Below are 14,485 nucleotides of genomic sequence, written 5' to 3'. Positions count from 1 at the left end.
GTGGACTTATTTTTTCCTATTTCTATTTTATTCTTTTTCCTTTCCGTAATTTGAGTTTTTAGCTCTTAGGTTTTCTTATACATTTTAAAGCTTATTTTGTTACACATTTTATAATTAAATCTTCAATTAATCAATATTCATTTTTCAAGTTTTCTTTTTCTATTTTATTCTCAATCAAAGAACTAACTTACATGTTATTCATTCATACTTATTTAGTAAATCTATTGGTTTATTAATACATTCTTTTACTCCATACTTCCTTAATCTCTATAAATATTGATCACTATGGCCTCATTTATTCTTTATCATTAGTAGAGTTTCAAAACTCTTTTCTATATAATATAACTCTATTATTAGTACTTCCTCATTTCATTTATCTTACTATACTACTTTATAATATATCTATTCAGTAATAACTTATATTCTTTCCACAATTATGTTAAAGTCTATGTCATTATTTTATCTATAGTTTGATCTCCTCTCTTTTACTCTCCTCTTCTCTGTTTCCCTAGTGCTGTAACTAGACATAATCTATTTATTGTTCACACATGGACACCATAAATCTCTCTCTTACCCCCATCCTGGGGCAAACTGTCTTTTACCTATTGCTATGTCAGGAATTTAAGTTCACTCTGCCTATTGTTCTTTTTTAACATATTCAAACTTAAAACACAAAGATAATTTCAGAAAAATGTTTAACTAGTATATTCTTCTGCTTTTTACTCTGTGTCTTTCAAATGCAACATGTTCCATTAGTTTTAATTTAGGAGACTCTTCTCTGTATATCATAATCTCTTCTCTTAAACTGCATCAATCACTATTCCTATTGTTCTTTATATCACACCACACCTATGCAGCCCTCCTTTTATATAATCTACTATAATCATTATTTTAACCTACTCCTTATTGAAAACATACTTTTAAACGCATTCACACCTCTAATCTTATTACTTTTCCTCTTCTCATTCACTCCTCTCCTCCACTCAGTGTAACAGGAGCTGCATCCCCCCATCCTCATTCCATTCAAGGAGGAGGAAGGCAGTCTTCTCTGCACACCAATGTGGACTATTTTGCTGCAACCTGAAGCAGCAAATAAACAAACACTACAATTAAATAAATACTCTACACTACACTCCTCTTGAGTGACCTGTCCGAGCAGCCTCTAACCTTAGAGCGGTAACCACAGGTTTTCTTGCCTACCCATGCAGCCCTTTGTTTATCTCATTTAACAAAGCGGTATCGTAGGTCTTAGCGCGCATCTCTCTACTTTAATCTGCTTTAATCTCTTAACTGTTACCACACATTAAGGACTCTCTCTTAAAACTTATAAATGCTCTATGCATTTCTTACATCATTATTAATTTCCCAAATCTGGGTAACAGTTACTAGTTAATGTTTATCCTATCCATCAAGGCCTTCTTAGGAAAACACAGATCATTTGCATGCAAATTCTTTTTCTTCTGTTATTCAAAACCCCTTTTTTCTTTAATATCTTTTTTACATTTACTTTTTATTCTTTAAAACTGGAGAAACAGTTCAAGTGTATTTACCTGTACAAGCAGGTCCTGGCAGAAAAAACACAAACTAATAAGCATAAAATCGCTTACCGTTTTTTATTGTGGCCACATATTTGTGTTTTCTCTCCAGTCCAGCATGCACAGTAACACCAGTCCTGCTCCTTTCCAGCCCACCCAGGGGTGCCAAATGTAGTGGTTTTCTTGGTTCTTCTCTTACTAAATCAAACTCAGTCTGGAGGTTATGAATATCAGAAGAATATACTTTATTGTCGACAACAAAGGAGAACTTTCAGGAGACCCCCAGTAGCATCTCTGTCTGAAAAATTCTTCATCACTAATGTGCTGGCCTCTTTAAATACACTTTGACAACAATTGTTTTCCTTTGTTCTCCATATATTACACAAGATCCCTCCTAGTTTAACCCTTGACCCCAAATTCCACCTCTGTCATCTGTTTTTCCCTTATTTCTACATATGTCACACAAATTCCACCTAGGTTAACCCCTGACCTCAATTTCCAACTTGGTTAACCCCTGACCCAAACCTGGTAACTATATAACTTATCCAATTCTTGTGATATGGTAATTCTTCTAATGGTATGCAAGTCTACAAGCAGATTATATACATACAATTTGAATATATATATATTAACTTTACACCTTAAAGAGTATAAAATCCACTTCACTCTGTAAAGCTTTCAAGCAAAGTCTTTTGGACGGCTTCAGGTGGTCTCGCCGGTATTAACAAGCTGTCCTGGCTTTGAATTAAAAAGTGCAATTATTTCCTAGTTGTTAAAAGAGTCTGCAAGTTCGTGTTCCATGGATATAGTGATGTTGTTGTGGAATTTGGACATCGACGATGCTAAGCGTGACTTTATTCGCTTTATTCAATGCGCAGCAGGAAAAAAATGTCAGCAGCGCAAGTCGCTGGCATGTCTCTCCCGGATCAGAGCGAGTTTTGTGCTGTGAAATACAGCGCTGCGTACAATAAACTCACATTCAGGCAGGCGAAGTAGGTTTGTATTCAAGTCAATAAAATAATAACTTAAATGAATAAAATATCTTCGTAAGAATGTGATGAGTTATTCACTTCTCTGCCAGAGACTGCTCTATGGTTTTAAAACCCTTTTCAAACTGTATCGTTTAGACCTGGATCCTTATTTTATATTAAATGTACTGTAGTTTATTGAGGATGTCTGATGACTAGCGCGCTTCTGCTGAGCCAGCTGTGGTAGCTTAGCAACCGAGTCGCGACGTCAACACACAGAATCTGTCAGCACAGTTCAGCACGGTTGTCTAACCGTGCCGAGAATTCCGGGCCGAGAACGGTTTGTAATCGTGCCGCGCCGTTCCAGGCTCTGTGGAGAAACAACCGTAACCATACCGAAGTGTTCTTAGAACGGTTTGGCACGATAGTGGAAAAGCAGTTAGTCTCAGCATCCTTGCTACTGATGAAGGGACGCAGTTGTGAAATGCGATGTAAATGAAAGAATGCAGATTTAGTGACAGATTTAATATAAGACTGAAAAGAGAGTGTGGAGTCGAAGATTACACCTACATTTTTTACAGAAGTGGATGTTTTAATGTACAAGACAGCAATCTCACAGGAAAAACTGGTGGAAATATTGCTGGTAAGTGTTGGGGTGCCGATAAAAATTATCTCAGTTTTGTCCATGTTGAGTTTCAGGGAATTTGAGGTAAACCAATCATTAATATCCTTCACACAAGCAGAGATATTGTCAATTTGGGCGAATGAGGTAGGTGTACATACAGAGTAAAGTTGAATATCATCTGCATAAAAATGATAGTTAAGACCATGACGTTGTAGAATCAGACCATGTGGGATTAGATATATTGAGAACAATAGTGGGCCTAGAACAGATCCCTGGGGAACACCTCGCTTCAGGGGGACAGTAGGTGACTGAAAATCCATTACAGAGACAAAGAATTGTCTATCTGAGAGATATGAAGAGAACCAAGAGAGAGCAGTACCAGAAATACCCAGATCAGAGAGACGTGAGATAAGTAAATCATGAGAGACAGTATCAAAGGCAGAGCTGAGGTTGAGTAGAAGTAATATAGACAAGGAGCCAGAATCACCAGAAAGCAATAGATCATTCACTACCTTTACAAGTGCAGTTTCGGTACTATGGAGGGGCGAAAACCAGATGGAAAAGGGTCCAAGAGATTATTATCAACTAGAAAAGACTGGAGTTGGGTAGCAACAGTACTTTCCAGTAATTTAGATATGAAAGGTAGATTAGAAATTGGATGATAATTAGATAGAATCGAGGGGTCAAGTTTGGGTTTCTTAAGCACAGGTGTGACAGCAGCAGTTTTTAGTGGCAGAGGAAATGAAGCATGGGTGAGAGATGAATTGATAAAGTGAGAAATGACAGGGGAGATAACAGAGTGGCAGAGTTTTAGGAGAGAGATAGGAGTAGGATCAAGGTGACATGATGATGAGCTGGATTTCAATATTAGCTTAGAGACAGAATCAGGGGTCGTCAGTGAAAAGCAGGACAGAGAGTGACTGGAAAGACATGAGGGATGGCTGAGCTCTGTATCAGTAGAAAAGCACTGGTGGACAGCATTAGTCTTATCGAGCAGATAATCCAAAAAGGAGCAGCAAAACTCAGTTGAGGCTAAGGCCTTTTGAGGTGGGAAGTTTATTTATTGTATTAAATAGAGATTTTGGCCTATTGCTTGATTTATTAATTGTAGCAGAGATGAATTTAGAACGAACTGAGGTGAGAGCAGATTTATAGGATTTAAGATGATCTTGGAAAGCCAAATAATGAACAGTAAGACCGGTTCTCCTGTAGAGACGTTCAAGCTGTCTACCAGTGGCCTTAAGAGTACGGAGCTCAAGGGTTACCAGGGAGAAGAGTGAGTGGAGGGGACATATCTGGTTTTAATAGGAGCATGCTGCTGCAGGACTTCAGAAATAATAGAGTGATAGTTAGATAGTATCATAGACGGGGAAGAGATATTAATGGCATCAGAGAGGTTCGAAGAGACAATAGAAGTAGAAAATGACAGTGTCAATAGCTTTCAAATTTCGGTATGAGATAGTAGTCTTCGGGCATTTAGAATGCAAAAGAAGATTAAGGCTAAAGTCAATAAGTTTGTGATCAGAAATGCCAGTTTCATAAGCAGAAATGGAAGTGATATCCCCCTTGGATGTACAAATTAGATCAAGGGTGTGTCCGCGGGTATGAGTTGGAAAGCAGACATGTTGAGTTAAATTAAAACATTCAAAAACAGACAGTAACTGGGTGGTATTAGAGCAGGCAGTATCAACATAAATATTGAAGTCACCAAGCAGGAGGATAGGAGATGACAATGAGCAAGCCAGGGTTAGCAGTGCACTGAGTTCAGAAAAAAAAGCTGGACAAGGCTTTTGGAGGACGGTAGAGCAGGATAGTTGTAAGACAGTCAGCTTTGAGAACCATATATTCAAATGAATTCGTGTTGTGAAAGTCCAGTTGTTTAAGTCGAATATTATGCCGATAGGTGACGGCCAGAAAAATGTTTTTCAAAAGTAAAAAAAAAAAAAAAAAATCCTGTACTTAAATGCAAAGTATTTACATATAGTAGCCAATTCATCAACACCTGGAAATGTTGCCTGGACCTCAGAAATATAGGCTATTCATATCATATTGATATGTAAACCATTTTTCATCAATTTCGAAATATACAGTTGAAGTCAGAATTATTAGCCCCCCTATTGTATAATGATGGTTTGTTCTGTAGACTATAGAAAAAAATATATATTTATATATAGCTTAAAGGGGCTAATAATTTTAAGTTTAAAATGTTTTTAAAATCACTTTTATTCAAGCCGAAATAAAACAAATAAGACTTTTTCCGGAAGAAAAAATATTAAGCAGACATACTGTGAAAATTTCCTTGCTCTGTTAAACATCATTGGGCAAATATTTAAAAAGGGAAAAAAAAATCAAAGGGGGCTAATAATTCTGACTTCAACTGTATGTAGCATGTACATATCACATATTTAATTCCTCTGTGTACCACCAGAGGGAAACCCACGCACCGCTTGTGGTACATGTACCACAGTTTGAGAACTACTGCTCTAGCATCATAGACTGTAAAATATATGGACGTAGTGTCCGTGACGTCACCCATAGGTTTCTAAAGAGCGCAAAAGAAGCCACAAGTAGGCGCAGCCAACCGTCGCCATTTTGTTTGCGCGTCATCACACCCATGGTGGGATGCCAAACAAGGGCAAATAGGCAGAGAGTGAGCGGAGCTACAGACACCTGCTGGCATTTTGCTTGGACCTGGTTCAGACTCACTTTACTTTGGGAGAACGCTTAATACTTTATCATCTGTGACTCATTTGTATTCTGACCACTTGTGCTTTGTTGTGTACAATATCAATAAAGTGTTTAGACTTTTAAAAACACTGCTGTAACACATTGAGCCACTAAACACTGTTCTCATGACGTTTTTCAACAGGAAGAAAACGCAAAATTACTTCCAAACACTTCAGATATAGTCTGTGTTAATTAATGTAAGACTATTGATGAAATCCAGCATAACACTGTATGACAACACTTCATATGACTGTTCTAGAGCCTACAGCTAATCAATTTGTCAGATTCTGAAGTGCATTACAGCTCTAAATAAAAATATAAACGATAAATGATCTTAAATAAAACAAATACATGTATAAAGATGGTATATAAGTATATAACTTTACTCACATGGGAAATGGAGGCCACATGAATGATTTGTGAGCACAATTAAGTGCACTCAGCATGCCATGCCATCTAATAATTGTAGGAAACAAGTCCAAAAGGCAGTTGACTGTGTAAAGCCACATAAAACAACACAGAAATACGATAAATATGCCGAGTTCAGTGGCTGATCTGCAGGATTCAGCTGAGGTGACGTGACGGCAACAAACGAGACCTAGCTGTCACTCAAGTGGCCATGCCCTTAATTATGCAAACTTAATATAACTTAATATAAAGGAAACGGATAAGTTATAAAAAAATTCACCCCATTCACAGTTGTCATGAAGGGTAATATTAGCTGTATTAACCAAAATATTTTTTGTACCAGGCTGTAAACACCTTTTTTTCTGCTGTAAAGTTGGCCATTCTAACAGTGGGCTCAATTGAAATTTGCTCTATTTTGGAGCCAGGAGCGGCCAGGACTAGCGGAAGTTCGGATGAATTGCAGTTTTAGTTACTTCCGTATTGGCTTCCTGAGGGAGAGGGGGAGGTTGCTGCTTGTCTAGCATATATATGCTTTTTACGTTTCATGTAATTAAAAGCAAGGTATATATATATACATATTTTAAAGTAAAATATATATATATATTTCAGCGAGGATTAAAGGAGTTTAAATAACAAAAAAAAAAAAACATTTTGAGGTCAAAATTGTTAGCCGCTTTAAGCAATTTTTTCGATATCTACAGAACAAACCATTGTTATGCAATAACTTGCTTGATTACCCTAACCTGCCTAGTTAACCTAATTAACCTAGTGTCGGGGTTTTTGTGTCTTCTCTGTCTCCCTCTTGTGTATTATCATTTGTATGCTGTTTCACCTGTTATCAATTTGCTTGTTTCCCCGTCCCCATTCCTCTCACCTGTTCTCCCTGATTATTGTAGCTATTTAGTCTCCCCTTCTCCCTCGTTCTGTGCGAGTGAATTGATTCTGTGTTCAAAGAGCTACGTGTGCTACTGGTTCTCTCTGTTCAAGATATCTACGCATTTACAATCTGTCTCGTCTAGTCCTATGTTGTTTATCTAACCACTTATCATTCGTTCATCTGTGCTCTGGCTCACCTCTGCTCTGCCCACAGTCCACGATCGTGTGAGGTCTCATCTTCTCGGCTCCCTGAGGTCTGTCTCTACTTTTCTACTGCTAACCCAAGAGGGTCTTGAGTTTGATCAGTCCTACTACGACCAGAGGAGGGTCGATTTCTGACTGCCTGTGTTATTTTGGAGTGACTGTTTTCTTACTGCCCAGAGAAGCAGAATTGTTGATTTATTTCTGTTCAATAAATCCATTGAACTTCTCCCTTGCGCTTGGGTCTCCATATTTCCTGACAGAATTCACTCGCCATTCCATGGACCCAGCGAGGGAGTCTCCAATCCGCTTTGCGGTCGAACATCAAGGAGCAATGTTGGGCAGACACGCCGAAGAACTCAGCGCTGCAAGACACGCTGTAGAGAGCCTGGCTGCGCAAGTAACGGACCTATCCAGTCAAGTTCACACGCTACGTCACAACCTGGGATCCCCACAGCCGGCCCGCCTTTCCTCGGAGCCGAGGGTCAACAATCCATCCACTTACGCGGGTGAGCCAACAAAGTGCCGGGCTTTTCTCACCCAATGTGAGGTTGTGTTTACCCTGCAGCCCTATACGTATGCTGAGGATCGAGCCCGTGTCGCATACGTCATCTCTCTCCTGTCGGGCAGAGCGAGGGAATGGGGAACCTCTTTGTGGGAGGCCGAGTCGGAGATTTGTACCCACTTTGACGCCTTTAAAGAAGAAATGATGAAGGTCTTCGATCGTTCTGTTCATGGTCGGGAAGCTTCACGTCTTCTATCCACTCTCCGCCAGGGTCACCGCCCCGTAACCGATTATGCGATTGAGTTTCGCACCCTCTCCACTACTTGCGGGTGGAATGAAGCCGCCCTTTCTGCTCGCTTTCTGGATGGGTTGAATGCCCTGTTAAAGGACGAACTCTACGCTCACGATCTTCCCGCCGATCTGGACTCTCTGATTGAGCTTTCCATCCGGATGGACAAGCGCCTGGCAATGCGTAGACGCGCTTGCTCTCCACACACTGACGTCAGAGGGGTTTCCCCATCGCAGGACTCCAAACCTCTCGAGAGGCGCGCTTCCTCCTCAGTTCCCATGGAGGTGGGAGGGGTTCACCTGTCTTCCTCCGAGAGACAACGGCGCATTCATCTGGGTTTGTGCCTCAACTGCAGAGGTTCTGGGCATCGTTTCTCCGTGTGCCCAGTAAAAGCCAACGTTCGCCAGTGAGTCGAGACCTCATGGCGAGCGCTTCTACACAGTCCCCTAACGCTCCGACTAGGACCTTGCTACCCATCACACTTTGATGGGAGGGGTCCTCAGTTTCCTGCTCCGCGCTGCTGGATTCCGGCGCGGAGGAAAGTTTCATTGATGAGTCTTTTGCCGCTAAACATAAAGTGCCACTTCAGCCCCTTAGGGACCCGCCCACTGTGTATGCCCTAGACGGCCGTGTCTTGTCTAGAGTGGTTCACTTCACCTCTCCGGTGAGTTTACATGTTTCTGGCAATCATCGAGAGACTTTAACCTTTTTTGTTATTTGTTCCCCCTCTACACCTATAGTTTTGGGCCATTCTTGGCTAGTTAAACATAATCCTCAAATAGACTGGATTAAGGGGTCTATTGTCTCATGGAATTTGTTCTGTCATGCAAATTGTCTTGTATCTGCTGTGTCTCCTGTCTCCTCTCCTTCTGTGTTACAGGAAGAGCCTGTAGATATTTCAGGTGTTCCTGAAGTTTACCACGATCTGCGAGCGGTCTTCAGTAAGTCCTGAGCCGAAGCTCTTCCCCCTCACAGACCATATGACTGCAGTATTGACCTCCTCCCAGGTACCACTCCACCTCGGGGGCGTCTTTTCGCCTTATCCGCACCCGAGAGAGAGCCGCTCGATAAATATTTATCCGAGTCTCTAGCCGCGGGTACTATAGTTCCGTCATCCTCCCCAGCCGTTGCTGGTTTCTTTTTTGTCAAAAAGAAAGATGGCTCTTTACGCTAATGCATTGACTACCGCGGACTTAATGAGATCACTATTAAGAATAAGTACCCTTTACCGCTTATGTCTACTGCCTTCGATATCCTTCAAGGAGCTCGCATTTTCACCAAATTAGACTTGCGCAATGCTTATCACCTTGTGCGAATTAAGGCTGGAGGTGAGTGGAAATCGGCGTTTAATACACCCTTTGGTCACATTGAATACCGGGTTCTTTCCTTCGGGCTGGTAAACGCTCCGGCTGTATTTCAGGCGCTCATAAATGACGTACTTCGCGATATGCTCAATATTTTTGTCTTCGTCTATTTAGATGACATCCTCATCTTTTCGCCAAATTTACCTACTCACACCCAACATGTACGCTGTGTGCTCCAACGTCTGTTGGAGAACCGTCTTTTCGTCAAGTCAGAAAAGTGTGATTTTCATACTCGCTCTGTCCCATTTCTCGGGTATATAATCTCGGATAAGGGTGTTAGTATGGACCCCGCAAAGCTTCGCGGCATTACCGATTGGCCCATTCCTGAGTCTCGCATCGCTCTCCAGCGTTTCTTGGGATTTTCCAACTTTTATCGTCGCTTTATTCGTAACTTTAGCCAGATCGTTGCTCCTCTCACGGCGCTTACATCGGCCAAGACTCGTTTCGAATGGTCTGATTCTGCGCAACAGGCGTTCGACCGTCTTAAAGGGATGTTCGCATCCGCCCCTATTCTCATCACCCCCGATCCCAAGAGACAATTCATAGTGGAGGTTGACGTCTTCGATGTAGGTGTAGGCGCCGTACTTTCCCAACGCTCCGCGGAAGATAACAAGGTTCACCCGTGCGCTTTCTTTTCGCATCGTCTCACTCCAGCTGAGTGCAACTATGATGTCGGTAATCGCGAACTTCTCGCCATCCGTCTCGCGCTCTGAGAATGGCGTCACTGGCTTGAGGGTGCCTCTATCCCGTTTATTGTATGGACAGATCACCGCAACCTCGAATATATTCGATCTGTTAAAAGACTTAACGCACGTCAAGCTCGTTGGGCACTATTTTTCAATCGGTTCAATTTCACCATTTCTTATCGCCCGGGCACCAAGAATATCAAACCGGATGCACTCTCCCGTCAATTTGCGGTTGTAGAAAATAAACCTCTCCCCGAACCCATCATACCTGTTGATATGGTAGTAGGGGCCGTATCCTGGAGTATCGAGAACTCTGTTAAAAGAGCGCTCACTCGCACCCAAGCTCCTCGTAACTGTCCGTCGGGTAAGCTCTTTGTCACCAGACCTTTACGCGCTGCTGTCCTCCGTTGGGGACACACTTCTAAATTAATGGCTCATCCAGGCATTAGGAGGATGTTAGCCGTCATCCGTCAACGTTTCTGGTGGCCCGCTATGATTCAAGACGTCCGACGCTTTGTCAAATCTTGCCACGTTTGCGCGCAGAACAAATCCAGTAATTCCGCAACCACCGGATTATTGCGACCTCTCCCCATCCCGTCTCGCCCCTGGTCCATATTGCGCTTGACTTCATAACAGGTCTTCCCCCGTCAAAAGGCAATACTGTTATTCTCACTGTCGTTGATCGCTTTTCTAAAGCGGCCCACTTTATCCCGTTGCCCAAGCTCCCTTCCGCCCGTGAAACAGCGCAAGTTATTATTAACAACGTGTTCAGAATTCACGGGTTACCAGTTGATGTCCTATCCGACCGCGGTTCGCAATTCACATCACAATTCTGGAGAGAATTTTGCAGACAGCTTGGGGCCTCTGTTAGTCTATCTTCAGGGTATCATCCCCAGACTAATGGCCAGACCGAAAGAGCTAATCAAGATCTAGGTCGAATACTTCTTTGTCTTGCCGCTCGTAACCCCTCTTCGTGGTGTGAACAATTGCCGTGGGCTGAATACGCGCATAATTCGCTACCGTCCTCATCTACCGGTTTATCACCATTTTCTTGTTGCCTCTGTTATCAAACGCCTCTTTTTCCTACTCAGGAAAGAGAAACCGCTGTTCCTTCTGTTCAAGCGTTTATACAACGCTGTAGGCGCACTTGGGAGAGTACGGTGTCCGCGCTCCGCCGCTCCGGTGAACGTATTCGACGTTCTGCCAATCGTCGCCGCACTCGTGCCCCTCGTTACGTCTGTGGGCAAAAGGTTTGGCTTTCCACTCGTAATCTTCCCCTTAAAGCCCCGTCTCGTAAATTGGTACCTCGCTTTATTGGTCCGTTCACTATTGATAAGATCATTAATCCAGCAGCTATCCGTCTTAAACTACCATCCTATTTGCAACGCATCCACCCGGTGTTTCATGTATCCTGTATCAAACCCGTTTTTCACTCTTCCTATAGTTCCCCTCCCTCCCCTTCTCCCCCATTGTTGTCGATAGTCCTCCTATCTACAAGTTACGGAAGTTGCTTGATGTAAGGCGCCGGGTTCGTGGTCAGCAGTTTCTGGTCAATTGGGAGGGATATGGTCCTGAGGAGAGAAGCTGGATACCGTCTCGGGACATCCTGGACCGCTCGCTCATCGAGGACTTCTTTCGCTCTCGCCAGTCTTTCTCCTCTGGTGCGCCAGGAGGCGCTTCTTGAGAGTGGGGAATACTGTCGGGGTTTTTGTGTCTTCTCTGTCTCCCTCTTGTGTATTATCATTTGTATGCTGTTTCACCTGTTATCAATTTGCTTGTTTCCCCGTCCCCATTCCTCTCACCTGTTCTCCCTGATTATTGTAGCTATTTTGTCTCCCCTTCTCCCTTGTTCTGTGCGAGTGAATTGATTCTGTGTTCAAAGAGCTACGTGTGCTACTGGTTCTCTCTGTTCAAGATATCTACGCATTTACAATCCGTCTCGTCTAGTCCTATGTTGTTTATCTAACCACTTATCATCCGTTCATCTGTGCTCTGGCTCACCTCTGCTCTGCCCACAGTCCACGATCGTGTGAGGTCTCATCTTCTCGGCTCCCTGAGGTCTGTCTCTACTTTTCTACTGCTAACCCAAGAGGGTCTTGAGTTTGATCAGTCCTACTACGACCAGAGGAGGGTCGATTTCTGACTGCCTGTGTTATTTTGGAGTGACTGTTTTCTTACTGCCCAGAGAAGCAGAATTGTTGATTTATTTCTGTTCAATAAATCCATTGAACTTCTCCCTTGCGCTTGGGTCTCCATATTTCCTGACACCTAGTTAAGCCTTTAAATGTCACTTTAAGCTGTATAGAAGTGTCTTGAAAAATATCTAGTAAAGTGTTATATACTGTCATTGTGGCAAAGATAAAATAAATCCATTATTAGAAAAGAGTTATTAAAACTATTATGTTTAGAAATGTGTTGAAAAAAATATCCTCTGTTAAACAGAAATTGGGGAAAAATAAAACAGAGGGGGGGGCTAATAATTCTGAATTCAACTATATTAAACTTTTTTTCTTTTTTTACACATTTTATGTTTATGTTATATTTTTAGTAAATTTTGAGCAAAGTAAATTTTATCCTGTTCGAAAATATAATATAATGTGGAAGAAAGTAAAGTGCTGGGGTACACTTACTGGATGTGCTGTACATTTCTTCAGTAATACTTTATTTTAAGTTGTTCTTGTTACACATTTAGGCACAGGCTGATATAAGATTCTCAGTTTGATAACCTCGGATAAAAATATCATGGTTCCAGTGCGTTGTGATTACTGCTCTAAAATATATTCTTTTTAAATTTCTGAATAAAAAATACAAAAACTTGTTTCCCTTTGAACACAATATATTTGATTTTGAGAAACATTTGAAATATGTTGGAACTGTAATCATGTCAGGCTAAATAATTCAAATGAATCATTGACTTTTGCTCTCCTCACTTGTTTCAAAACACATATTGTTTATTTTATTATTTTTTTTAATTTAAAAACGGCATCTTTGCATATATTTTTTTGCTGAAGATATCTAATACAGATGCAAATGGACCAGTTCATGAATGAATCAGATCCATAGACAGCTTGAAAGGGGTGGTTCTTTTTTCTTAAAATATTACTTGCCTCATTTTCTAATTAAATTATGAGGTTTAAATCCTTTTTTAAGCACTATTTTTTTGATGGATTAGGTTTTCGCATGGTCATCAACCACACTTTTTGATGTACCAAAATCATTTCCTAAAGATTTAAAAAAAAAAAAAAAAAAATGAGAATAATATTTATTTTTCAAATACAAATTTGCTGCATCATATATCATTAAAAAGGATGCTGATTAAAAACTAGCCATATTGTCGTTTATTAGGCAAACACAAACTAGCCAACACATTTAACTTTCCACAGTCAGAAGCAACAGCCAAAAGAGTATTCTGCCTGGCCATAAAGCCTTCTTCGGTGGTTATTTTTACACTTTATTATGGCATAGCAGTCAAAACCGGACAAATGAGCTTGCGCATAGGATAAATTTTGGACCTTTGTTAGTGAGGGATGGGTCATTTGAACCACCCGAACCCCCCTGACTACGGCCCTGTAAATGAATTGTGTTTCTAAGCAAATGATAATAAAATGTGATGGAATAAAAAGCTTTGGAATGTAGTGAAGTAGCCTAATTTTTTCTTTCAAAAGTACTTGAAAATGTATTTTAATTTGATTTCGTATGTATAGGAGAATAGAAGACCATGCGTCGCTCTGCTGCTAAATCGCGGGCTGATAAAAGCCGCACTGATTCTGCTGCAGTTAATGCTTCCCCTGTGGTCCAACCTGTTGAGACGGTGGACATTGCCCCAGGACGCCTGACTCCGTCCAGCTGGGCTAGCATCATCAGCCAAGAGGAGGATGAGGAGGTGGTGGCTGACATTATAGCAGAACTGTTGGAGGGAGTGATGGACAGATGCTTTCAGCTGTATCTAAAAGAACAGGTGAGTGGAGAATGAATTTTAAACCCACCAGTCCGACACCACTTAACCCACTCTGAGCTGAGATCGAAATGGCGACTTTCCGCATGGGAGTCTGTTGCTCTAACAAGAAGGCTAAAGACCATAGCCCCTAGCATCTGTCGCTCGGGCACCTTTACGCCCAATTCACACGGGGCGTCAGTGTCAACACTTTCCATTCATTTTGAATGAAATCTGGACCTCTGGGCGCCGCTTCAAAGGTATTGCTCGCTGCAGAAGTTGGGACTAGCTCAACTTTTCAAGCACTGATGGAAGTGTCAGCCAATCAAATCGCTGTATGCAAATACACCTGCTAGACAGTGGCCTA

The 14,485-nt window shown here is 41.6% G+C and overlaps 1 protein-coding gene across 1 annotated transcript in view; it reads left to right on the top strand.

Moving 5' to 3' along the window:
- c20h2orf81 (chromosome 20 C2orf81 homolog) overlaps nucleotides 1-14,485 on the top strand; it is a 104,567-nt gene that overhangs the window by 62,480 nt on the left and 27,602 nt on the right. Inside the window, exon 2 of the mRNA NM_001386385.1 lies at nucleotides 13,889-14,142. Coding sequence (NP_001373314.1) covers nucleotides 13,903-14,142 — 240 coding nt within the window. The 5' untranslated portion in view covers nucleotides 13,889-13,902. The remainder of the gene's footprint in view (nucleotides 1-13,888; nucleotides 14,143-14,485) is intronic.

The sequence above is a fragment of the Danio rerio genome, chromosome 20, assembly GCF_052040795.2.
Source record: "Danio rerio strain M-AB ecotype USA chromosome 20, GRCz13ab, whole genome shotgun sequence".
Taxonomy (NCBI): domain Eukaryota; kingdom Metazoa; phylum Chordata; class Actinopteri; order Cypriniformes; family Danionidae; genus Danio; species Danio rerio.
This window is presented reverse-complemented; position numbering and strand designations above follow the sequence as displayed.